The 26,710-nt window shown below is 49.7% G+C and overlaps 1 protein-coding gene across 6 annotated transcripts in view; it reads left to right on the top strand.

The window, feature by feature from the left end:
- The first annotated feature begins 2,733 nt into the window (after nt 1-2,733).
- Nucleotides 2,734-26,710, top strand: part of FRMPD1 (FERM and PDZ domain containing 1) — a 44,801-nt gene continuing 20,824 nt past the window's right edge. For 4 of the 6 annotated variants that reach the window (XM_075019950.1, XM_075019948.1, XM_075019947.1 and 1 more), the window contains exons 1-6: nt 2,737-2,800; nt 20,409-20,570; nt 21,831-21,935; nt 22,737-22,894; nt 24,896-24,998; nt 25,383-25,428. In XM_075019950.1, the coding sequence (XP_074876051.1) occupies nt 21,835-21,935; nt 22,737-22,894; nt 24,896-24,998; nt 25,383-25,428 (408 nt within the window). In that variant the 5' untranslated portion in view covers nt 2,737-2,800; nt 20,409-20,570; nt 21,831-21,834. Of the gene's footprint in view, nt 2,801-20,408; nt 20,571-21,830; nt 21,936-22,736; nt 22,895-24,895; nt 24,999-25,382; nt 25,429-26,338; nt 26,421-26,710 lie in introns of those variants that run through there. The other 2 variants (XM_075019946.1, XM_075019949.1) reach the window with 2 other exon arrangements.

Raw genomic sequence — 26,710 nt, 5'->3', positions numbered from 1 at the left:
GCCCATCAGAAGCCATCAGCCCATCAGAAGCCCACCTCCACAAGCCCAGAGGAGCAAAGGGGCACAAAGGCAGTTGGGAAAACAAATTAGGGACTCAGAGGAAGGCAAATTCTGCCCGGGGCTCTCCCAGGGCTGTCCCAGGAAAGGCTCAGCCCCACAGTCCAGGCACAAAACCTATCAAAAAGAATCAATATCTGAGCACCCTTGGGACCAAGGGAGGTCCCTGCCATCAACATGGGACACTTTATGGGGTGCAGGACGAGCATTCCGGGATTGCACAAGGCTTATTACAGGATGCCCAGGGGAGGAACCAAACGTGGAGAAACCTAGATATTGACATGGTCTGGGGAGAACAAATGTGGGAAAACAGAGGGATAAGGGAATAAAAAGGGCTGGCAGCATATAAATGGTTTTCTGATCAGGATGCTTGTCTGGCTGTGCCCTGCTGGGTCAGCACAGTCTGTCCTGCCACCTTATTCAACTCCACATCTAGTATTTTTTCTGAGTGAGGCACTCTCTATCTGGTGTGCGTGTGTGTGTCAGAGCAGCCCATGTGTCAGTGGTGCAGCACCGGGAGCGGTGTGAGTGTGCAACCGAGTGTGCAAGTGCTGGTGACGTTCCAGCCAAACAAGCAGCGAGGAGGCGATGTGGCCAGGGAGTCGGGGGTGTGGGTGTCTAGGGGCAAGACCACCAGAGGGGCTGGCTATTGGGGGGACCAGGGCAATCCTTGGCAGCTCTGTATGTCTGTGTGTCCATGCTGGTGTGTGCAAGAGGGTTGGATCCAGCAGTTGGAGGGGGGCCATGGACTCGGAGATTTGTATGTGCTTGTTTGTGCCAGCACCTGGGGAGACTGGGGCCCAGGGGCAGCTACCAGGCTGACAGGATCTGTGCCTGGCTGCCGGAGGGACCCATATTGTACACACACACGTACACGTATGTATATACATATTTCCTACTAAGGGAACTTTATGCTGGTCAGCTAGAGAGGAGAACAATTTGAGGCTGCTGGTGCTGTTTCTGTTCATGTGGTCACTGTGTGCATGTCAGTGTTGCTCTGCGTGGACGACCATGTAGGTATGTGCTGTAGGTGTGTGTTTCTATACATGCCTTTGGGGAATACATTCTGAATCTTGCAGCTGGTTGGACCTGGGGGCAAGGAGGTGCAGCAACTCCACCTCTTACCAGGCTGCTGGATTTGGCCTCTCCGAAACATCACAGAGGCTGGGAAAACCTGGGACTTCCTTGGAAATGTGAAGTCAGGAAGAGCTGCTCAAAGCCAGTGCACGTGCAGCAGGTGGTGTCAGGTCGTCTGCGGGAAACCTGTGGGGCAAGAGGCGGGCAGGCCGGCATCGCTCGACTGCTCAATTTTCTGTTGAAACGGGACCACCTTAATTGTTGTTATTGGCAGGATTGTGGTGGGTCAAATGTGAGTTCTCTTTGGGGACATGCCGCTGGGATTGTGGTGGGTCCAAATGCAAGCTCTCTTTGGGGACATGCTGCTGGGATTGTGGTGGGTCCAAACTCTTTGGGGACATGCTGCCGGGACTGTGGTGGGCCCAAACTCTTTGGGGACATGCCGCCAGGATTGTGGTGGGTCCAAACGCGGGCTGTCTTTGGGGACATGCCGCTGGGATTGTGGTGGGTCCAAACTTTTTGGGGACAAGGTGCTGGGATTGTGGTGGGTCCACCTCTTTGGGGACATGCCGCTGGGATTGTGGTGGGTCCAAATGCAAGCTCTCTTTGGGGACATGCTGCTGGGATTGTGGTGGGTCCAAACTCTTTGGGGACATGCTGCCGGGACTGTGGTGGGCCCAAACTCTTTGGGGACATGCCGCCAGGATTGTGGTGGGTCCAAACTTTTTGGGGACAAGGTGCTGGGATTGTGGTGGGTCCACCTCTTTGGGGACATGCCGCTGGGATTGTGGTGGGTCCAAACGCGGGCTGTCTTTGGGGACATGCCGCTGGGATTGTGGTGGGTCCAAACTTTTTGGGGACAAGGTGCTGGGATTGTGGTGGGTCCACCTCTTTGGGGACATGCCGCTGGGATTGTGGTGGGTCCAAACTTTTTGGGGACAAGGTGCTGGGGTTGTGGTGGGTCCACCTCTTTGGGGACGTGTCGCTGGGATTGTGGTGGGTCCAAACTCTTTGGGGACATGCCACCGGGACTGTGGTGGGCCCAAACTCTTTGGGGACATGCCACCGGGACTGTGGTGGGCCCAAACTCTTTGGGGACATGCCGCCAGGATTGTGGTGGGTCCAAACGCGGGCTGTCTTTGGGGACATGCCGCTGGGATTGTGGTGGGTCCAAACTTTTTGGGGACAAGGTGCTGGGATTGTGGTGGGTCCACCTCTTTGGGGACATGCTGCTGGGATTGTGGTGGGTCCAAATGCAAGCTCTCTTTGGGGACATGCTGCTGGGATTGTGGTGGGCCCAAACTCTTTGGGGACATGCCACCGGGACTGTGGTGGGCCCAAACGCTTTGGGGACATGCTGCCGGGACTGTGGTGGGCCCAAACTCTTTGGGACAAGGTGCCGGGACTGTGGTGGGTCCACACTCTTTAGGGACAAGCCGCCCATAGCGACAGAGCCTCAAAACAGTGGCGCGGAGGAAGGCAGACGTGAAAGCGGGCCGAAGGGGTAGGGGTCGCCCGGCTGGCGGGCGTGGCGTGGCTGGGCGTGGCGGGGGCGTGGCCCGGGGGGAGGCGTGGCGCCACGCCCCACTGCCCCGGTCCCGCCTTCCCGGGCAGAGGCCGCACCTGCCGTAGCGCAGCCGGTTCGGCGCTCCGTTCCCGGCAGCAGGTAACGGGGGGCTCTTTCTCGGCAGCGGCGGCGGGGTGGGGTGGGGATCCCTTCCCGTCCCAGGAATATCGGAGCTGCGGGATCACCCCCCCCTCTCCCCGGTCCCGGGTGAAGGCGGCCGAGGCAGCCCACGAAGGGGCCACGGGATGGGTGGAGGCGGCCGTGGAGCTTGGCTGCGGGAACGGACGGGCTCGGTCCGGTCCGGTCCTCGGTCCGGTCCGGTCCTCGGTCCGCGGTGCTGCGATCCCTGAGCCTTGTCCGGTGTTGCCGCCGCCGTTCCCCTGCGGTCGTACCCCCGGGGAGGGGTCCGTGGACGGGGCCGGGCTGGGTCCCGCTGCCGGTGGTACCGGTGGAGATGCAGAGCAGGGCTTGTTAGGCGAGACGGTCAAAACTGGCGGTTTTGGCCGAAAAGAGGTGTTGCAGTAAGTAGTACTGCTGGATTCACTCGGCATCGACTGTTTCTCAAAAGCCGGGTGGAAAATTGCTTTGCCGCTGGAGTTTATAGCCAGCTCCAGGGATGTCTGCCCCAAACCGGGCTGTCGTCGAAGAAGTGTTGGTGGACCGGCTTGGCTGGTGGTGGCCAGGCTGATACAGTGAGAGAGATTGTGCCACACCAACCCAGGAGTCTTGTAGAAAGCTGGTGGCTCTGAGTTTTGGTCTAATGTCCTGCTGTTATCTTTTACCCAGAAATGCCTGCCTCGCTGGGTGGCAGCTGTTTCTGCTATGTCTGTGTGAATGTAATGTTCATGACCTTGAATTTTGTGTGCCTCTCTTTTCATTTAGGTGACTTGTTTAGTGGTTTCTGGCCTACTCTTGCATCAAACGCTGTAAGCTAATTTTCTTTTTCATGGGAGGAAGATATACATGTGGCCCCACCCCCCAAACAACAAAACAAGCAAACAAAAAAATGCTAACACCTCTCTGTTGTGGAATTCACAGTCAATGATTTTGGCTTTTTAACTACAGTGGAAAAATATTGAGAGAAATTTCACCTGAGCTTGAGGGGGCAGAAGTCAGAGTGGCTTTAACATGCAAGCATCAGGTGCAGCGTGCTGGAGAGCTGCTTCATCACCAAAGGCAGTGGTCTTGCTGGGCAGAGGCAGGATCTAGGATCTCTGCAGGGCAGCTGGAGCACAGAGATCAGAACTCTGTGAAGGACAGCAGATAAGGTCAGGGCAGCAGCGTGTGTTCATCTGGTAGGCGTTACAGATTTGTGTTGCTGGTCAAAGTGACCAGATTTTCTCCATTTGTATGTGCTCACGACGGCTATCTAACCACTGAAAACACACCTTCCAGCTTCCGCCTGGGTAACCTGTTCTGGATGTGCATGCTGATCTCCATTGTACGTTTTTGCTAACACTCTGCAACAGCTTGTCTGTGGCTCCCTTGCTGAAGAGATGTTTACTACAGTAGTGGGAAGCTATCTGAAGTTTCTACTTCCTGGCAGATTTGGCTGAGACTTAACCCACCAGTGAGATGTGGCTGAATGGTCTAAAGGGGTTATAAGACAAGAAATGTTAGAAAGCCCATTAGTCATGGGGGTCTTGTCCAGAGGAGCAGTCCTCCTGGCCTAGAAGAACTTGCAGAATTGGAGATGGAAATTATAGTCATGTTAGATAGAAAGCCCTCAGAGAACCATTTCCTCCGCTTTATGTCTTTCTGTGGTGCTGTTCCCACTCCCATATGGGGTTCTCTGAAGCAAGACAGAGAGAAATGTTCAGGGGGCTATCTATTGTGGTTTAACCCCAGCCAGCAACTAAGCACCATGCAGCTGCTCTCTCACTCCTCCCCGCTCCCTCCCCAGTGGGATGGGGAGGGGAAGCAGGAAAAAAAAAGTGAAACTTGTGCGTTGAGATAAGAACAGTTTAATAACTAAAATAAAATATAATAACAACAACAACAATAATAATAAACTATAACAATAATAATAATTGTAATGAAAAGGAATATAACAAAGAGAGAAATTAGACCCAAGAAAAGACAAGTGATGCACAATGCAGTTGCTCACCACCTGATCACTGATGCCCGAGCAGTGACCCACCCCTCTCGGCCAACTCCCCCCAGTTTATATACTGAGCGTGATGTTCTATGGTATGGAATATCCATCTGGCTAGTTCAGGTCATCTGTCCTGGGTATGCTCCCTCCCAGCTTCTTGTACACCTGCTCACTGGCAGGGCATGGGAAACTGAAAAATCTTTACCTTAGGATAAGCACGACTTAGCAACAGCTAAAACATCAGTGTGTTATCAACATTGTTTTCACACTAAATCCAAAACACACTGTACCATCTACTAGGAAGAAAACTAACTCTATCCCAGCTGAAGCCAGGACACTATCATACAACCTGATAAAAGTCCAAGCTGGAGAAGAAAAAAAAATTCTGGAAGTCTGCAAGGCAACATTTCATTCTCCCTGCATAAATTCCAGCTGATGTCAGCTAGAGAGGCATCTAACCCTTGCTCCATCCCCCCATTTGTGAATCAGCGTGTGCAGCTCTGGCAAGACTGATGAGTAAGCTCTGGGACCAAACTGGGTGGGAAGGCCAAAAGCGAGGGTGCACTGGAATGATTGCAAGGACACAGCACAACTCAAAGGAAGAGGCTGGCCCTCTGTCCAGCCCCATGATACTAAAGAGGTCATAGAGACAGTGATGTGGAGACAGGTCTCTCTCAGACAACAGTAGAGTGGTAGGAGGGCTCTGGACGGGCAGGGGGCTTGAAAGAAGCCAGTGAAGCCTTCCTGGAAATGGCAGGTGAAGTTCTTTCCCACCAAAGCGTCTTGGTCATGTCCTGTACCAACTGCAACTGTTGTAGGAAAGAGTGGCTCAGCAGCAGAAATGGCAGCGTTTGAGTGCAGCTGGGCTTGTGGCCAAGTGTGGAACCTGCTGTGGTGGAGACTCCTTTGCTTCTCTAATTTAGCTCTTGGTAGCAGGCATATGGCACACATTTCCCAGTGTAGCACTATCTAATTTATCCTGAGTTTCACTCCTCTATAAGTTTTAGTAAATTACCCTTTAAATTCTTGCTAAGCAAGCTGCTAGCAAATAGAGCAGTGAGTTTAATGCTATTTAGTTATCTGGGCTGTAATATTTGCAAAGAGCCTGGCATTTTTAAAGCTGAAGAGAAGCTCTTATGCTTTTGTGAAATGGCTCTGTATGCAGCATGAAATTCCCAAATTAGTCTTTTTCAAGTGCATATATTTTCCCTTTCTTTATTCTTCCTTTCTTGGCATTTGCCAAAAGGCTATGCAGAAGTTATTTCCCGGCATATAGTCTTAATGCTCAGTGAAATCTGAGGCACATGTAAAGATTGTCTTTATCAACAGGTATGGAGGAACCTGTTGCATTGTCTGCCCTAAACTTGTGTATGCTGTGGTGAGTTTTCTTCTGCATGAACAATTCCAGGAAGACATGGGAAATACTCCAGAGTGCTGAACTTTACAGGCATGTTTCTTTGTTCAAGGTCTGCACCAGGACATGGAGATCAGTGCCAATATGTGGAGTTCTGCGCAGAATCTTCTCCCCCCCCCTCCGCATTGTGCAAATTGCAGGTGGCATGAAAGTGTTGCTAATGGGGCGAGCTGCTTGATTTCATGGTATTTTGCATACAGGGGCTGGGGAAGAGGATCCAACTATACACTTAGAGGTAGTTCTTTTCATCACTGTGAAAAGAAGTTGCTCTTGGAAAGCTAAGTTAGGAAATTAGAGGGGAACATTTCTTCTGTGCTGGCAGTTCTTGTCCAGAGAGATATAGCTGAAGGGATGAAGATCTTCGCACACTTCCAACAAGTCTATTTTTGGAAGTGAAAGCTATTCAGGAGTGGAAGTATTGATTTTTCTCCTTTCCACCTTGAACATTCTGTTTATCATTTTGTTCAGTTTATGTGTAATGGACCATACACAAAGCTATTCTTACTTGTCCCCTTCTGCTCTAAATATATGAGCCAGGCAAGGATGTAGGGCCTTTGCTAAAATGATTTTTATTTGGCGCCTGAAGTCTTTGCATGCTATATCCAGAACCTCTTATTTTAAAACTAATTCAGATATGAAGCCTGTTATGTCTGCAGGAAGCCAGAGCACAGTGAGGGTGTAATGGTGCAGGCCAGACTTGCAAATGACTTCAGAAAGCAAGCTAGCAGCTGGCACTGCCTCGCAGATTGGCTGGGGAGAGCAGCAGTGAATGGCTAACTTGTGCTCATGGTCACTAATGGCTTCTGGCCACCAGTAGTATGTCTGGTCAAGCTAAAAGAGACAAAGGGACCATCTTCATGAGGATCTGGCAGCAGTAAGCATAATGCGGCAACACCAGTCACCCTGCTCCTCTGCTGTTTGTATCTGTTCTCAGGCAAACTACAGGAGGTGCTCTTGGCTCCCTGGGTCTGGCCAGGTGTTACTTGGCTTTTGCTTAAAAATGCCACATGACAGATTCCTCTGGGCTTCTTGGAAGATGGCTGTGCTAGGTGATTGCTGTGCAGATTGTAGCTCATTTGGGGCTTCAGGTTCATCCTTCAGCTGGTGAGCAGCCACGGGTCTCTTCGTCTGTTGTTCTGCTGCAACTGTTACCCCATCAGAAAGTAACACCCGAAATACACAAATTGTTTAGAGAGGAGACATTGCTTTATTCTGCTCAGGGTGCAAGGTGGAAGATTTCCACAAATTGAGCACGCCCGCTGAGGTTTTCAGTCCATACTTATACACTACAGTTAAAACACCATGCCTGTCTGATACACATGTTCCACCTAACTATTGCATATTCATTATATTCATTATGTTGAGCAAGCATGACATGTTGTTCTCTTGAGCAATCGTCCCAGAGTCTTCTATGCCTGCACGTCTCTGGTGGTCTTTGGTGGTCGTTTGGGGAAGAATAACCCTACTCCTTTTGTCCTTTTATGGTCACGTGTCATCTGAGGACACCAGGGTCTTTGTTTCTCTTGCCAACCCGAAGGAGGACGTATGTCCTTAATTAGCAGATCTGTGACTCTTTAAGCATCCTCTGTTGTGAGTAGAATCTTAAACTAGGTAAGCTTTACTTTGAGTACACATAATCTAAACAGTCCTTGAATAGCAAACATACCACACTTCTCATGTTTTAGTTTTTTTTTCCTTTAACCTGTCACTGCCTTCTTATTTGTTAATCGGTCTTTTGAAAGCTTGAGGCAACACAAGACCCTGGCACAGGGCTGGACGTGGAACCACCTTGCCAGCAGTGCTGAGTCTGTGCCCTCACCAGTAAACTGTGTGTCCGGAGGTGGCACGGGGTCTCATGGCATTCCTCTCCTCCGTGGGCACCTCAACCTCAGACCGTGCCAGTGCAGGGAAACATCTGCTGCATGGCAGGTTCCCCTGTGAAAAGCACCAGAAAACTGTGGCTGGGGCTCTGAGAAGCTTTGTCCCAAGTGACATGGACCTGTGAAGATACTGTGATCTTTCACAGCCAGAGTGCATCCATGTAAAACCTGACCAGTGCTGTGGGGAAGAGAAGGTTGGAGGACTCGGGTAGTTGGAATGTGCAAGTACAGGCTGTATCTCTGGGGGTGTCCCTGCTGTTCCTGGGAAGCATCATCTGTGTGCAGAAATTGCATCAGGCAGAGTTCAGCAGCACCACGGCCTGAAGCAGAACCTCTCCAGTCTTCCCTGGGTTGCCAAGTGCTCAAAATTCTCCTGCTGACTGTTTTTGACTTACAGCAGGTGGAAAGTTTCCTTTTTTTTTTTTTTTTGTTTGTTTGGTTTTTTTTGTTTTCTTTGTTTGTTTTGTTTCCTGGCAGCAACTGTTTGTTGGTGAAGACCTATTTCCAGTAACATTAACAAGCAAAAGTGGTTTTTTTTTATTTTTTCTGGGGGAAGCTGGTAGTGGTGGTAATTATTTTCCTGACATTACAAACAAGTGCGGAGTATCAAAGGTTTTTCCATTTTGGATGAGAAGGAAATAATGCTATGACCTGGCAGCACTTTGTGGGAACTGCTGCTTGGGCACATGATGTTTCTGACAGGGATTGCACCTCCTGAAACGCTTCATGGCTTTTTTACCACATGATGTGCTGTTTTCCTCCTTTAAGACTGGAGGATATAGTGCATCGTGGGAGGAGTCCAGTCAAGGACTGTGACTTCTTAAGTAGCTGCAGGGGACATCAGAAATGACAGTCCCTCAGACTGCTGCAGTCTGTCCCGTTACACAGCGTGGGTCCATTTTCCTGGGGTCAGAAGCTGCCCTGGCTCTGAGGGTGGGCTGATGAGTGGGCATAGTGGGGCTGTCACTTTGTTGTTCAAGCTGTGATGAGCCACTCAAGTGCAAAGTACTTTCATTCTGTAGAAACAAGAGCCTAAAACCCAAGATGCACTGATGGCTCGATGAAAAACTAATTAAGTCAGATTGGTGCGCTTGCCTAAGGTAGTTGGTGACAACATCTGACAAGCCAGAACTTGCTCGTCTGCTTGCTGAAATCATGGCAATCCGAAGTGGTGACTGCTTGCTTGGAGGGCTGGAGAAGGGTTGTGCACAGCAGTGCTGTAATCGGATGGTGCTGGACTTGCCTGGTCTTGCTTAGCACACGAGGTCGTATGTTTCTAGCACAGCACAGGTTCTCTTTCTGGCTGCCAATGGCAGTAGATGAATCAGAGAATGTACACAAGAGTCTTGGGTTGTGGTGGTTTGCTGACCAGCCTGGAGGATACGTGGCCCATACTTCTGCACAGCACTAGGTCATAAGCTTGCCGACCCACTGGCTTGTGCTGTAGGGTTCCTTCCCCTTTTAATCAAGCCAAAGCTGCTCATTTTCTGCGTCCTAGCTCAGCTTCCTCAACATGGAGAGGCCAAGCTGAAGAGCTCAGGACCTTCACCTGGTCAGAGGGACATCAGCTCAGCTGTGAAGTCCTTGTTAAGAAAGCAGGCCATCCTGTGGTACCAAAGCAGTTATAAGCAGAGGTGATCAGACAAGCAGCTGACATAAGAATATGGAGGATAACAGACCTCAATCCTATTAGTGACAGCTGGCAATACTGAGTGGTGTCATGGGGCTGTTTTCCTTGTGAGGAGAAGCAGTGCTGCTGTAATGGGTGAGGGGACTGGCATCATGACACACAAGGATGTTTGTAGCCATGGGGAGGATCCTGCTCTGGACCATCCTCCTTGGGCAGCAGGATGAGGCCTAGATGGGTCCATGACTCTCACATGGCAGAAACTTTTGTGTGGACAATTTGGGCTGGCCTTTGATCTGGGCAAGACCCATGGGAATGCAGCTTGTCTCCGCAAAAGCTAGGGAAACATCACAGATTTGCTTATATTGTGTTGACTTATGAGACAGGATGACATAGTGATTTTTTTCTTTTTGTGTTCCCCCCTCCCCCCCCTTTTTGCAAGGGTTATGTTATTTAATTGTGTGATTGTGGAAGCTGTAACAGAAGCAGCTCAATCACAGCCAAATAATGACAGCAGCATGGCCCACCCCAGCCCACGTATTCATGTTCCTTTTTCCTTAACTGTTCACCTGCCTTGCTGCAGGGGCTGGAGATGGGAGCCGTGACAGGGGCCTGTAACAATCCTCAATTTCTGTAAAAAAATCCTTGGCTGTTGGAAGAGAAAGGAGGCCCGCTCTGACAGCATCCGCTGTGTTTGCATGGAGATGAGCCTGGGCAGAGTCCTGAGGGATGCTGAAGCTGGGAGGTAATGGGTGAATGCTGGCTGCTGGGCTGTACTTGTGGATGTGGGCTCTGCCTCCATGACCACATGCCATCCAGCTGCTCCTGCTTCTGGGCAGAACTCAAATCATGAGTACTGGGCAGTCTCAGTAGCATTTCAGGGTTGGTGTCTTGGGTAAAATGTCTGCTAAGAAGAGGGGTGCCCTTGTGGGCCAGGTGCTACACAGGCAGAAACATTGGAGGGGTTTTTGGTATCGTCTTCCCAGTTGGGGTTTGCTTGCATTCTGGTGGGAGTCCAGGTTGCCATGGAAGCTTGAATTCTGTTCCTCTGGCGCAGCTGTTTCCCCTGACCATATCTCAGAGAACATCTTTAGAAGCTACTATGTGGAAAATCTGTAAATTACTGTTCTGTCCCAGTGTCTTGCCAGGGCTGGCTGACCTTCAAAAGCTTTCGTGCAGACATGCCCAGTCCTGCCAAAAGTGTCTTCTGATGCAGCCCAGGCTCACAATGAGCTATGTTCATCAAGAATGAGCTCAGTTTTCTGCTGCCTGCCTAGGAAGCAAAGAACGTGCTTACTCTGTAGTGGTACTTGGACAAGAGCAGCAGCTGAAGGAGCAGACATTGCCAGTTGTATCAATAGCTTCCTACCCCGCAGCTGACCCATTACATGACCCAGATCCCCTGGCTGGTCAGCAGAGATGCGCGTTTGGCTGTGTGAGAACCTGCCTGTTCTCCTGAACCTGCATCTGCCTGAATCAAGCAGCTTCACACCTGATTCTGCTGTTGAGGGTGAAGACTCCCTCCTTGGTTGAGGGACCACAGACTGTGTCTCTTGTCCCACAGGAGCCCAGGCTTTCTCCAGAGTCAGGGGTGTTTATTGGCTGGTGAGGACTTCAACAAGAACCTGGGATGAAGCTTTCTTTTGCTGTCCCTGTGATCTCTGGAAGCAGCTGGAAAAAAAAATAATGTGGCTTTCTGACAGCAGAGAGGCTGAGCATGAGCTGAAGGGCTTCTTTGTGCTGTTCTCCAAACCAAGGAGACAGGCCATGTGGCAAAATAGAACACCTTGCTGCTGCAGTTCCTGCTTTTCAGAGTTTGTGAGGGCAACATATGGTAGATAACTGGTCTCCAGGGAAGACCATGCCTGATGAGTTGTGGGTAGCCCAGCCAGGGACCAGTCCTGCTTTGTCTCTGAACTGCACAGGGTAAGGACGTATCACCAGCTACATGGGAGGTAAAAATCATAGAATCATAGAAGGCTTTGGGTTGGAAGCGACCTTAAAGATCATCTAGTTCCAACCCCCCTGCCATGGGCAGGGACACCTTCCACTAGATCAGGTTGCTCAAAGTCCCATCTAACCTGGCCTGAATCTTTCCAGGGATGGGGCATCCACAACCTCTCTGGGCAACCTGTTCCAGTGTTTCATGACCCTCATTGTAAAAAAAAGTGTTCCTTATATCTAGTCTGAATCTACTCTCTTCTAGTTTAAAACCATTACCCCTTCTCCTTTTGCTACAGACCCTACTAAAAAGTCTGTCCCCACCCTTTAAATTCTGAAAAGCTGCAATAAGGTCTCCCCAGAGCCTTCTCTTCTCCAGGCTGAACAACCGCAAGTCTCTCAGCTTTCCTTACAGGAGAGGTGTTCCATCCCTCTGATCATTTTGGTGGCCCTCCTCTGGACCCACTCCAACAGGTCCATGTCTTTCTTGTACTGAGGACTCCAGAGCTGGATGCAGTACTCCAGGTGGGGTCTCACCAGAGTGGAGTAGAGGGGCAGAATCACCTCCCTCCACCCGCTTGTCACACTTCTTTTGATGCAGCCCAGGATGCAATTGGCTTTCTTGGCTGCGAGCACACATTGCCATGTCATACTGAGGTTTTCATCCACTAATACCCCCAAGTCCTTCTCCTCAGGGCTGTTCTCAATCCACTCATGGCCCAGCCTGTATTTGTGCTTGGGATTGCCCTGACCCATGTGCAGAACCTTGCACTTGGCCTTGTTGAACTTCATGAGGTTTTCACAGGCCCACCTCTCAAGCCTGTCAGGGTCCCTCTGGATGGCATCCCATTCCTCAGGTATGTCAACCGCACCACTCAGCTTGGTATTGTCTGCAAACTTGCTGAGGATACACTCAATCCCACTGTCTATGTTATTGATGAAGATATTAAATGATGCTTGTCCCAGTATAGACCCTGAGGGACACCACTCATCACTGATCTCCATCTGGACACACAACCATCCAGCCAATTCCTTACCCATTGAGTAGTCCACCTGTCAAATCCATCTCTCTCCAGTTTAGAAAGAAGGATGTTGTGGTGGACTGTGTGAATGGCCTTACAGAAGTCCAGATAGATGACATCAGTAGCTCTTCCTTCATCCACTGATGTAGTTGCTCCATTGTAGAAGGCTGCTAGGTTGGTCAGGCAAGAATTGCCCTTGGTGAAGCCAGGCCAGCTGTCTTGAATCACCTCCCTGTCCTCCATGTGCCTTAACATAGCATCTAGGAGGATCTGTTCCGTGGTCTTCCCAGGCACAGAGGTGAGGTTGACAGGTTTGTTGTTCCCAGGGTCCTTCTTTCCAGCCTTTTTAAAAATGGGTGCAGTGTTTCCCTTTTTCCAGTCACTGGGGACTTCACCTGACTACCATCACTTCAAATATCACGAAGAGTGGCTTGGTAACTACATGAGCCAATTTCCTCAGGACTCTGGGATGCATCTCATCAGGTCCCATAGACTTACGTATGTTCAGGTTCCTCAGGTGGTCTTGAACCTGCTTACAGTGCTCCCCCAGTCCCTGCCTTGAGGTCCATCCTCTTCAGAGGTGTGGGAGGAGAGATTGCCAGTGAAAACTGAGGCAAAAAAATTTGAGTACCTCAGCCTTCTCCTCATCCATTGTTATCAGTTTGCCAGTCATGTTCATTGGGGTGGTACACTTTCTTTGACCTTCCTTTTCTGGCTGACATACCTATAGAAGCCCTTATTATTCTTTATGTCCCTTGCCAAGTTCAGCTCCAGCTGCACCTTGGCCTTCCCTACACAATCAGGCAACACCCCTGTGCTCTTTCCAGTATACCTGTCCCTGTTTCCACTGCCTGTGCATTTCCTTCTTGCCCTGTAGTTTGACCAGGAGGTGTAGATGCACCATTGTCCACGTTATCAGTTGACTGACCTTCCAAATCCAGACCCTCATACCTGTTGTATAAAGGCTCCTGGGAAGGCAAGGGAGTCAAGGAGGGGGGTCGCCTGCCACCCTGAGCATAGACTTGCCTCCATTCACTCCTTTCCTTTTACTGCCTTCTCCCTAGTGGTGGGAGGATACAGGATGGCTTTCATCTTGTGTTTTTTCTGGTGGATGTTTCTGTCTCAGGGACCAGAGCGTGGTTCCACCAGCACCTTCAGCCTTTTTGGCAAGAATAGCTACAGTCTGAATACTGGCAGGACTGTGGACTTGTTTATATTCCTCTACTCTGCTATGAAAAGGCAAAAGGAAAGGATGACAAAATGCACAGCCCGGTCATGTATTTTTCACAGCTTGTTCTGGAAGGTGGCTTTCACAGCTGTAGTGTGCAGCATCCTCATAGCACTACATGCATGGCACAGACACCTCTGCTTTTTCTCCCGGGGAACTGCTGAAGTTCAGCATCACTGTGATTGCTTTGAAGCCCAAGAGCTCTGGTCTGGAACTAACCATCTGTCAAAGGACAAGAGGAAAGATAAGACACTGAGGCTGCATTAACAGCAATGAATGATGTTAGGACCAGCAATCTTGCTGCTTTTGGGAGGCTCATCGGCCCCAGGGGGAGGCTCCTTCCAAAGGAGCAATTTGGACGAGGACAAGAGGCCATTTTTGGAGATGGGAGCCCCTCCTGAGGAACAGCAGACTGCTTTTTAAAGATCTAACAGAGTGCGCAGGTTTTGACCATGTGTCGAAAGAGAGATTTGATTTCGATGAAAAACAGAGGGGACTAGCACAAAGCACTGTATTTACACTTCGGGCCATGGCACTCACTGCCATTGAATCTTACTGCCTGTATTTTCAACACCATGGATTTTGACGGAGCCCTAAGGCTTTTGTAGTTAAGGGAAACAGATGTTTAGAACTTGTAGACACATCTGCAAAAGGAATGGTCTCCCCCACAGCTGCTGCGGAGCTTGCTGCTAGTGTTGAGAGCCCTGGCATGTTAGGGTGGCCAGGGGAAGGGTTTGTGATCAGACAACCTTGTTGCACGTGGTGAGGCTTCCTCTGAGGGCTGCGTAGGATTAGCTGGAGCTTAGAGGCTGGACCTGGCAGCTCTCCTGATTATTTCTGCTGTAAGCATTATTGCAGAGTGTCTGGAAGGCTTACTTGAAGATGGGAGGTGGAAGAAGCCTTAAAGGCCCTTTACTCCCTTAGTAACTTCACATGTGAGGCTGGAGTACTTCATTAATGTTTGTGTAGCTGCACAGGCTCCTGATATGTGATCCCTAAACCCCACAGAGAGCAAGTTACAGTAATTGGGTACCTGCTGCCAAGGCTGGCTTCATCTTCCACTGGCATCAGCAGCAGCGCTGGCAGCAACAGTGGTAAGGCAAATGTTGATCATTTGCTTTTCAGGTAGAAAACTGTATTTTGTAAAGAAGAAAATGTAATTGTTCTGCATCTGCTATAAATACATGTATTCTCACAGTAATATTTGTGTCATAGCTGCTGATTCCCACTATTTAGAACAAATCAGGCCCCAAACTTCAGGAAATTTAAAACAAACAAAAAAACTTGAATTACTCTCCATTTGCCTTGTGGGGATGTACCTGGGATCATGTACCAAGGGTGATCAAGGGTGTTTTTATTGTCAGATTCTTCACCCTCATGGTAAAAATCAAACTGAATCTGAAACTTCCAGCCGGCAGTAGAACTCTAGAGCAGGGGCTCTCGGAACGTCAGTATGAGGGTGGCTGGGCTGTAATGAGCTGTCAGTGCTGACGTGAAGATGGAGTGCTGCAGAAAGATCTTGTACGTGCACCCTCTGTGTTGCCAGCAGCTGGGTGTGCTGCGCTGCCCTGCTGAGTCCAGCGAGTCACTAATGTCGACAGGAAGTTTTGGGAGCTTTGCAGGGAGGTGCAGGTGCAAGGGAGCCCTTAAAAGCAGAAGAAAGGAATTTTCCTCGGCTGGCTTTACCACCTCTGACAATGCCTATGGGAGAGGGCAGAAGATGGGTCATCTTTTTCGCTGTGTCCCAGGTCTCAGAGCTCAGCACAGACAGCTGGAGTCAGACCTGCCCATGATCTCCTCCCATCTGCTTACCTGCAGGCTGCCTGTTGTTCTGGTTGCTCTTAGGTGGCCTGCCTGATGTCTCTAGCAGAATCAAAAAGCTGTATAAGAAAAGCCACCATGCTGAATATCCTGAAGAGAGCCAGAGGTCATTTAACCTAGGTTGTCCTTGTTCTCTCTGCTGGTTATTCTGAGGAAGTCTGGATTTTGGACTGGTGCTGTCTCAGCAATGTGTGCTGGTGCAAGGTGCTGATGGGGAAAGAATTGCAGCAGCAGAGCAAAGACTGTGTCCCCACAAACCATTACACTCTTCTTAGCCTTACAGGGCTGCTTGCCATGTACACAGGGGTCCGTGTGTTGAAGGGTTGCTGTGTGGGCAATGAACAAGTGAATCACAAGCAGCAGACCTCTGTTCACCTAGAGCAACACTGACGTGCCACAGTTCTTTGTTGGTACCCATTATTGTGCTGTGCATTGAGGGCTGGAGGGGGACAGGGCACATTGTACACTATTTGGATTTTATTATTGCCTTTCTTGAGATTGCACTCTTCTGACAGGCATCCATTACAAGAAGTACTTGGAAAGATGCTCCCAAATGAGTGAAGATATGGATGGACCATATCCAGAGCTGTTTTATGGCAGCTTATTGCAACTATTTCTCTTCATGCAGTCCTCTGCCATCAGTGAGTGGAGGAGACCTGCTGATTCTGACTGCTGCTCCTGCTGCTACATTTTGATGGTAGTGAACACTTTAAAACAAAGATGTAATTTCAAAAACACCAGTAAAAGTTTTGTCCATCAGAAAATTTCAGTTTGATGAACTAATACTTTCCATGTAATGACATGAGAAAAATTGAGGTATTCTCCTTGAAAGTTGTTTTGTTTTCTTTTTTTCTTGACAGTCAAATCTGGGCTAGCTGGCTGAATACTCCTCCATCTGGTGCTGCCTGCCTGATTGTGCATTCAGCACCCATTTCTTCACAGCTTCCTCTCCTTGTACGGCAGGCTGCCACCAACTTTCTGCTCCACTTTGAGCAGATGAGAACTGGGTGATGTGAGATCAGATCTATGTTGTCCTTGTTTGCAGCAGGGGTGGAATATATGAAGCTGCTGTGCCACTGCAGTGGCTGAAAGGGAGGGTATAGAAAAAAAAGGCTAGTGGGGAAGCAGTATTCTCGCTGCTGTGGCAGAGTTGGATGACATACAGTGAAGGCTGGCAGTTCTCCTTGTGTCCTCTGTTCCTCCATGCAGATGACAATGCACTTCCCGACACTGCTCTCTGCTGTACCGCCCTGTGGCTGCATGCTCTGAGATTTGCTAAGGCCCTGATGTTGTTCCCTGAAGACCCAGAATCACCCACCCAGGTTTCCTCTGAGACACCAGGCAATGGCTGTCTGGATGGGTCAGTTAGCCATGCAAATACCTGGCAAGTCTTAATTTCCTCTGACAGAGTTTAAGGATCTTTGTGTATTAGGATCCTAGCCCACTCAAGCTGCTTAGTGACGTGCTCAAGGGCTTGGCTCAAAAATAGTTGCAGAAGGGCAAGTGGAAGAAGGACTCAGGTCAGAGCTTTTGTAGGACATCTTTCAAGTAAGGAGGAGGTGCCAACTGCACACGCATGATGGGTCTGTGCAAAAGGCTGGGTAATCCTGTCCCACTCGGCACACCTGCAGGTGCCTGTGTACCCTGGGGACACCACGAGAAAGAAGGCTGCTACTTTGTGTTTTGCACTATTGTTCTCACCAACAAGGAGGGGCTGGTGGAGAATGTGAAGCTCAAGGGCAGCCTTGGCTGCAGTGACCATGAAATGGTGGAATTCAAGATCCTTACGGCAGCAAGGAGGATGCATGGCAAGCTCGCTACCCTGGACTTCAGGAGAACAGACTTTAGCCTCTTCAGGGATCTGGTTGATAGAGGACCATGGAATAAAGCCCTGGAGGAAAGAGAGGCACAAGAGAGCTGGTTAATATTCAAGGATCACCTCTTCCAAGCTCAGGAGTGATGCATCCCAACAAAGAATAAGTCAGGCAAAAACTCCAGGAGGCCTGCGTGGATGAACAAGAAGCTCCTGGACAAACTCAAACACAAAAACGAAGCCTACAGAAGGTGGAAGCAAGGACAAGTAGCCTGGGAGGAATACAAAGAAATTGTCTGAGCAGCCAGGGATCAGGTTAGGAAAGCTAAAGTGCTGATAGAATTAAATCTGGCTAGGGACGTCAAGGGCAACAGGTAAAAGCTTCTGTAGGTACATCGGTGATAAAAGGAAGACTAGGGAAAATGTGGGCCCTCTCTGGAAGGAAACAGGAGACCTCGTTACCTGGGACATAGAGAAGGCTGAGGTGCTCAATGACTTTTTTGCCTCAGTCTTCACCAGCAAGTGCTCCAGCCCTACCGCCCAAGTTGTAGAAAGCAAAGGCAGGGACTGGGAGAATGAAGAACCGCCCACAGTAGGAGAAGATCAGGTTCGAGACCGTCTAAGGAACCTGAAGGTGCACAAGTCCATGGGACCTGATGAGATGCATCCGCAGGTCCTGAGGGAACTGGCGGATGAAGTGGCTGAGCCACTATCCATCATATTTGAGAAGTCATGGAAGTCCACTGAAAGTTCCACTGACTGGAAAAGGAGAAATGTAAACCCTGTTTTTAAAAAGGGAAAAAAGGAAGACCTGGGGAACTACAGGCCAGTCAGTCTCACCTCTGTTCCTGGCAAGTTCATGGAGCATATCCTCCTGGAAACTATGCTAAGGCACATGGAAAACAAGGAGGTGATTAGTGACAGCCAACATGGCTTCACTAGGAGCAAATTGTGCTTGACAAATTTGGTGGCCTTCTACAATGGGGTTCCAGCGTTGGTGGATAAGGGAAGAACAATGGACGTCATCTACCTGGACTTGTGCAAAGCATTTGACACTGTCCACGTGACATCCTTGTCTCTAAATTGGAGAGACATGGATTTGACAGATGGACGACTCAGTGGATGAGGGATTGGCTGGATGGTTGCACTCAAAGAGTTGAGGTCAACAGCTCAATGTCTGAATATAGACCAGTGACAAGTGGCATTCCTCAGGGGTCACTGTTGGGACCGGTGCTGTTTAACATCTTTGTCGGTGACATGGACAGTGGGACTGAGTGTACCCTCAGCAAGTTTGCCAACGACACCAAGCCATGCGGTGCGGTCGACATACTGGAGGGAAGGGATGCCATCCAGAGGGACCCTGACAGGCTTGAGAGGTGGGCCTGTGCAAACCTCATGAAGTTCAACAAGGCCAAGTGCAAGGTTCTGCACCTGAGTCAGGGCAATCCCAAGCACAGATACAGGCTGGGCCATGAGTGGATTGAGAGCAGCCCTGAGGAGAAGGACTTCGGGGGTATTAGTGGATGAAAAACTGAGTATGACATGGCAATGTGTGCTTGCAGCCAAGAAAGCCAATTGCATCCTGGGCTGCATCAAAAGAAGTGTGACAAGCGGGTCTTTAGAGGTCCCTTCCAACCCAAACCCTTCTATGATGCTATGATTTTATGGAAATATCTGCCAGACCTGCCTCTTCTAAGACACCTATTGTTTGGCTCAAACACTCTGGTTTACTGAAAAGACAATGTGGGTTTTTTTTCTCTTTTAGTATTCCATATGGGTTTTTTTAAGCATTTATGTTTGTTTTTCAAGCTTCTCCTCCTTGTCCTGCAGGTTAAGAGACTTTCTCCAGAAATTCTGTTCTGTGAAGCACAGCAGAAGCACAGGAAGGAAAGGCTGTCCTTTCTGCAAAGTAAAAGATATGGGGCAGGGGTAGAGGGTGGAGCTGCACATGGAGGTAATGAGAAATCACCAGAGAACAATTGATCTCAGTGCAGCAGTAGCTGAAGCAGGTGACTTCTAGGCATCCAAACAGAGAGCCTCTTGGGAGGAAGGACCAGCTGCAAGCAGGACTTTCCCTGTGGTTCAGAGGGGAATGCTAGAACATTTGGAGGGATGTAGGAAAGCCAAAGCACTTTATGCTACTGAGAAGAGAGATAAGGTCAAAGTCAGAAGATGGATGCAGCCACACTGTTGCATGAGCGTTACAGTGTCTATGGAGCTGACTGTCAGAAGCAGTGAAATATTGAGGCTGAAAAGAAACATATTAAGCATAGACAATGACTGCTCAGGCTTTGGTTTGACATGTCCTATGTATGTCTTTCAGGCTGCAGAACTGCTATGCTTCTACTTGTTCTGTGGGTACTTCCCAGTCACCCTCTGGAAAGGTAGCAGGTTTCTCATCCTACAAGCTCTAGTTTCCTTCAGAAAACGCCACTTGGTTGCAAGGGTACTCATTTTCTGTTCAGAGATGCTGCTCAGAGGCAGACACAGAAGCAGTGTGGCTGAAGGAGCAGTTCTGAATTGTGTTGCATAAGAAAGAGCAGCCAAGAGGATGCTCAGTGAAAGAACTCCTGAAGGGTTGAATTTTATGGCCCTCTTGTTTGTCCATTGCTACACAGGCAGGTAGTGAAATAGGCCAGAATGGCTTCCTGGGAAGGAAAGACACATCAGCAAATGTTGGTCCTGTCCTCTCATCCTTGTTAGAAAAGATGAGTTTGGGGGAGTGTTGTGAGTTCAGAGGGTGCTGAGGGGAAGAGGTCCAGTTTGTGTTGAGACAAAATGCGTTGTGCCTTATTTCTGTCAGCTTCCAACCATCTCTTTTATATCTTGTTATTCTGAAGTTAACTCACTGATATTTCTGCTACAGCAGAGCTCCTACTATGGACCAGCAACCCGCTGTCCTGTGCACTGTCCCAGCATAACAGACAATGTCCCTGAGGTGCAGAACTTACTGTCGGAGCAGAGGACACAAGAGAGGAGCTCGGGACATACAAATCTTGCAAGCTGACCAGAAGACACAGTGTGAAAGGTGGATATAATAATTCTGTTTCCTTGCAGAAATACAACTGAAAAACAAAGAGTTGGTATTCCTCATGACTTCTTGTAGATGCAGACATATTTTCTGTTTCATTTGGTGTTTGGTTCACTTGCACCCCACCGTTCTTTCCAGTGTTTCAATGAGTAATGAAAATGGTATGTGGCTACAGGCTTTCTGTATGTTGGAAGGTACAATGTTAAAGTGGGAAATTATCTGGTTTGATAGAGGAATTGTGAACTAGCAGGTTCAGTTTGGGGTCTGGAAGCTGACCTAGACTTTGCATCTTCAAAAGAAGGAACATTTTTAGGTGCAATTAAAGTCACAATGAGTTAAGCAGGTCTGAGCCAAACCTTCTAATGCTGCAGTTCTTCAGTTCTGTAGGACTAAAACCATCCTATCAACAGCAGAGGGTAAACACAGAAGGAGCAAGTTGGGTGAGTGACCATTTCGTATTGTTGAACTAGAGCTTTTAAATGGAAGGTCCAGGATGAACCACTCACTTTACTGATTTCTGGAACCACATATGCTTGCAGAGCTCCAGGATTAGTAGACATCAGTACACTGGAACAATTTTATCAGAGACAAATTTGAGCTTATGACCTTGGTTTAGAGACTGCTTCTGCTAGTGCAAACAACAGCGTGCTGCAACTTGCACTGGCCACAAGTTTCTTCCCGCATTACTGCTCTCTTTAGAATTAATGTGGCTGCATTAATCCGAGAAGAAATCTGTCACAGGGAGGGAATACACCAGCTCTCTGCCTGAGGCTGAAGTTTGTGTACTTGTCCCTGAAATAATGGTCAATGGAAGAATCGTGTCTAGTTTGGATCAGTGTACAGGCGGGTGTTACCAAACTTACCATTCAGAGATCCCAGACTAAAATAGAGAAGGGCTTTGCTATGACTAGGCACGGCAACTTTCTTCTGTTGAGAAAAGAGATCACTGGATCCAGAAACCTTGAGAAAGGAATTCAGAGGTTACTGGTTTATTCTCTGTCATGAGAAGTTAATGCAGTATGACCACCAACATGGACTAACCAAAAGCACCAGGCAGAGGAGACTGGATGCGCAGGAAGAATTATAGTAAGCATTACAGATGTTAACATCCTCTGTTAAAGCACATAGTCTTCCCAAGGTGCCAATGAATCTCTTCATTACAAAAGAGTTGTGAATTGGTGTTGGTAACTCTGAACAGTGTCTAGGTTTCCTCAATCTTTTATCATTCTGTTTTCCTGTGATTTCTGTCACTTTCAGGTAGATGGAAGATTTGGAGACTAACTTAATCCAAACACGCAAAGCATGTAGAATAGAACAAATGGTAGCAAAATGGCTTCATCGCTCTCGGGATGGTGCATCCAGGTAAAGATGTTTTTTTGTGAAAGGAATATCTGTTCATCACCTTTGATTAAAGAGAGCACAAGCTTGTTTGCAACAAACAGAGGCAGTCACAGGTTGCAGATCTTACTCATTGTTTCAGTTGTTCTTAGGAAATTTCCATACAGTGGTCCCTAGAAAAAACTGTTTTTAAGCACCCCCCTTTGTTTCCAGGGACCAGTGTTCCTCCTTTCACCCATTCTGGTTTTGTGAGCCACATATGCAGAAATACAATACTGCTCAATGTGAAATGTGCTTTTCTTGAAGATGGGGTTGTACTTCTCTTTGTGTCTTGCTATTTGCCCATCTTTTTAGTGCAAGACTGGGTTGCATTTACAAGGGATCCTGGCCCACAGCTGTTTTACTTTCCTAAGGTCTGTGAATCAAAATTAAGCTGGACTGGATCCTGGCTGAAGCAGAGAGCTGTAAATTCTCTCATGGCCTTGCTTGATAAAGGTGTTGCTGAGACCTGTGGAGGTCAGGGCTTGCTGTGGGGCACACCTGGAGTTCTCTCCCCCTGTGACTGCTGGGCTGGGGTGGCTGAAAGAGTTGTGGTTACAACCAGCTGGTGCCACTGGTCTGATATCTTCAGCTTTCTGCGCAGCCTGGTGGATCCCTACTGCCTGCACAGTGCAGAGCCACCCATGGGTACACAGAGAAGTGCTGGCCTCTCTGTGTATTGGTGCAGCACACTGAATGTGGAAGTGTGTGTATGTGTGTGATTCTATGCCCCTTTGATAAAGTATCTTCCAGCTATATCTTAATCACCAGCTTCTTGTCTCACAGGGGCAGAGTGTCTGTGACAGACAGCACCAGTGATGGCAGTGGCCAGCCTCCCAGCCGTGTCAAACTTACTGTCACAGTATACAAAGATTTGGTCCTCCATCACTACGGCTTTGAGATTTGTCCAAACCTTCCTCTTACGATTGCATCTGTCACTGCAGGTAAGCACTGTTTCCTTCTCCCTACAATCACAGGTGTGAGAAGCCTGAACTGTCCCAGATGGCCTTAGTGATAAACTCCTGCCAGGTATTTATGAGTTCCTCACGTACCTCTGGTTGGCACATGATCCTTGAATACGGAGGGCAAAAGCCTGTGTGCCTGTGGCGTGCAGAGTGCTTGAACTTCCACCTGATTCTGATGGCATGGAAGAAATCTAAGCCAATGGCAGCTTCACCGCTAATCCTTTGCCTGCACTTGGACACAGCTGACCTTCAGGGATGCAAAGAGCTGCTTCAAAGCAAAGTTCTTTCTGGTGTTTTATCTGAAATGCAAAGGAAGAACTTCATCTAATCTTAGAGTTCTTATTCTGCAGTAGCCCTGGTGATCTGTTGTTGAAAATGCTCTCTGGGCTTACAGCCCTGTAATGCAGAGAGGATCACTGCTAGTAGTTACATGCAGCCCAGGTGAAATTCTGCTTCAGTCAAGCAGATCAACTCTTCCAGTTATAAAAGGGGGGTATAACTCTGTTTTTAAGGTGGCGTGGGGTTTTTGAATAAAAAACTGTGAATCTTTTTTTATTTACCTTTTATTTTTTTAATGGGTACACAAACATGCCTGCTTTTTACCTGTTGGTGTGAGTGTGACAGCCAGAGAAAGACTATGCCCAGGCAGGGCAAGTAGGTATTGTGGGGAGGGTGCCTGGAGGGCTGGCCTGGGCTCTGCCTCTGGCCACCTATATGGGCTTTGGCATCCCCCATCTGCCTGAGGGAACGGCCTGTCCAAGTGCTCTTGCTTGTGGGATGTTTGGCATAAAGGCACTGAAGTATGGTCTCTGTCCTTTTACAGTGCTTTTGAGTGAAATTTTCTCTATGCCCCTTCCCATGTGAAACGTGGCTAAATTAGCTGAGTCTTGGGGTCTAAGAAGTGGGGAAGGAGTTTTTCTGTTACCTAGCTTTTCTTTTTTTCCTAATCAGAGAGAATCAACATTTTATTAAAACTGAGGCACAAAGAAACCTGTCCCCTTAATTCCTGTCCTTTGCTGTGGGAGCCCGTGGCTAAAAGCCCCGTGTTTAATTTCAAATGATTGTCTTTGTTTTTGCCTTTCACGTATGCTACCTGACACCAGGGTCTCCCTTGAGGGACAGGCGGCAGGTGCTAGGTGGGTGCATGGGCAAACCTGTCTGGCAGAGAAATTCAGTAGTGTGCCTCGGCCAGCAGGCTGGCTGTGGTGGAGCTGGGGGCTGCATGCACGCTCCTCCTTCTCAGACCAGAGGTCCCCCTGCTTCTTAGCCCCTTGGATCCTGCGGCTGCTACTCTCCTGGGAAGCAAAGCTCAGAAACCATCTTCTTCCCTTGTTGTGGGTCCTCCCAGCAGACGGCGTGGTTAAGGAGACCTTCTCCGTGCTCTCCTGGGTTGCAGAGGGGGACTCACCATGCTGGGAATCCATCCCACGTCTCCCAGGGACAGCTGCAGCACCTTGGTCTGCATGCGGGGAGTGCCAAGCCCTGGCTTGCGCGCTGTATATTCTCAGCCGCTGGGATGTAACCCACTGGGTGCAGACCCCTCAGAGAGGGAATGCCGTGCCGTAGCAGCTAACCGGAGGCCTTTGCGGGGTTGCAGGCAGGTGAAGGGCAAGGCTAGCCCGCAGTCCTCCTGTGGTTTTGCGAGACCCTGCGAGCCCTTCTGCTGCACCCCAGGAAGGCGGTTGTCCAAGGACCGTGTGGTGGGCCGTGACGAGGGAGAAGACATGCACAGGAGTGATTTTTCCGTGGTGCGGGAGCAGCTTGTGGGGCTGGAGGATGGCCCGGGCGAGGTGGCATGGACACGGGCAGTGGTAGCCCAGCTGGCATCGGCACCCCACATCCTTCGGCCCCTTTTTATTTTGCCATCCAGACGCAGCTGCTGAGGCAAAAGGGGTGCTGGGTGGGAAGAGCAGCTCGCAGTGTGTGTCAGGTCTGCCGTCGCGGTGCTGTCGTGACTAACAACGTGCCGGTTGCCCGCAGGGAGCACCGCTGAAGGGAAGCTGCAGCCGGGCGACCAGCTCCTCCTGATAAACTCCACAGCGGTGGACGACATGTCTGTCAGACGAGCAGCTGATATCATCAGGTGTGGTCCCGCATGGCCTGTGGGGATGAGAGGTGGCAGAGGGCTGAGAGGAGAGGCACGGGGACTGGGGGTCTCAACAAGGGTTGCATGGCTGTGTGGGGCTGGCCCCCCCAAACAGAGGAGGACGACCTTGCTGCGCCCGGTGGGGGCCTGCCCCACGGGGACGAATCCGCCCCGCAGCTGAAGGGCGCAGCAGCCCAGGAGAGCGGGGTTTCCCTGGCTTGTGTCGGCGCTTGGTGGGCTGCGCCCTGCCTGGCTGAGACCCCTTCCCTCACAGGGGAGGTGGAGGGGCCGAAGGGCCGTTGCTGGTGCTGCCTGCTGCGACGCCGGGGAGGAAGGCGCAGGCGGCTGCTGACCCTGGCTGACTGCCTGTCTCTGTTACAGGGAGGCCGGCGACGAGCTCCTCCTAACCGTCCTGCGCTGCACGTCGGTAAATGGCCTTTCTTCAGCACTCTCGGCACTCCCAGCACCACTGCCCCAAGATGGCCGTGGCCGGCAGTGTGGCCCGCAAGGGAAGGTTGGGGCGGCTGGGCTGGCACGCAGGACGCGAGGGCCTGACTGAAGCGACGAGGGGAGCTGCCAGGGTCCTCTGCTTTCACGCGCGGCCTTTTGGGGAGATTTTTGGGGAGAATCGGTGGTAGCTCCTCACAGCTGCGCCGGGTGCAGGGTCGGGGCAGCTTGCAGAGCCTGCCACGCGGAGACGCTCGCTGGGTGGTTTCAGCCCATGGCCCCCGGAGCTGGAGGCTCTGTCAGGAGCTGTGAGGGTCCATCGGGCTCCACAGGGGCCAGGAGGCCACGATGACTGGAATGCAGGCAGGTCTCCTCAGCCCGCCAAGAAAAGCCTGGAGTGCTCCCCACGTGCTGGGGCTGTCTGGGCCATGGGGACCCCCCCGGACATGGTGCCAAGGCTGCAGGCCCAGCATCTGCCCTAGGTGCTCCTTGGAAACTCTTAAGGTTTTCTTTTCTGAGTGCTGGAAAAACATTTCCCTTTTTCTCCAGGCTCCATCTGGTTAAGGGCTGGGACCTGGGTGTGGGTCATACTTTGGGAACAGAAGCGAAGTTTTAGTATGAAACTTTGGTGCTGATTGCCCATTCCTGTAGCATAAAATTCCCCAGAAGGCATGTACTGCCAGCATGATGTGTTTATCCACTTGGATTTCAGTGTGTGTAAAAGCTGAGCTGCAAAGCAAGGACAAAATTGGGTTTGTGTGCTTTTTGGCTTCTTGTGATGTGTGAAAGTGGCCTGAGGGGGATTTCTCCACCACCCCCCACCCTGGAAAGCACTTTGGGAGTGTTTTTCATTTGTTGGGAGGTTTTTTTTTATTTTTATTTATTCTTAGAAACAAGAATGATGATTCCTTCAGAAGAGTTACTGGAGTTCTCAGGCTTAAGGTCATGAGGTTTCTTGGCCATTCAGTGAAGGTACATTAAAGAGAAAATCTCTTAAATATATTTTTCCTGCCCAAAGTTTCCCAGGTGTTGGCATTCAACATATGTGCACAAAGACAAAGTAACTAGAAAGACTTTAAGCAAAGCCACTGAACAGTAGCTTCCTTCTTGTTAATCTGATCTCCCTTGCCTAGTACATTGGCTGTCAATCTTGCCAGTGCTTGATTGGGCTCTGGAGATCAAGTCAAAAATGAGAGTTAGTTATGCAAGACTTGAATGCCTGCCAAAAGGGGAAAAATGCAATGGCTTTTCAGAGAGAAAAG

Source organism: Buteo buteo, chromosome Z (assembly GCF_964188355.1).
Source record: "Buteo buteo chromosome Z, bButBut1.hap1.1, whole genome shotgun sequence".
Lineage (NCBI taxonomy): Eukaryota > Metazoa > Chordata > Aves > Accipitriformes > Accipitridae > Buteo > Buteo buteo.
Note: the sequence above shows the minus strand (reverse complement) of the source record. Positions and strands in the feature narration are given on the sequence as shown.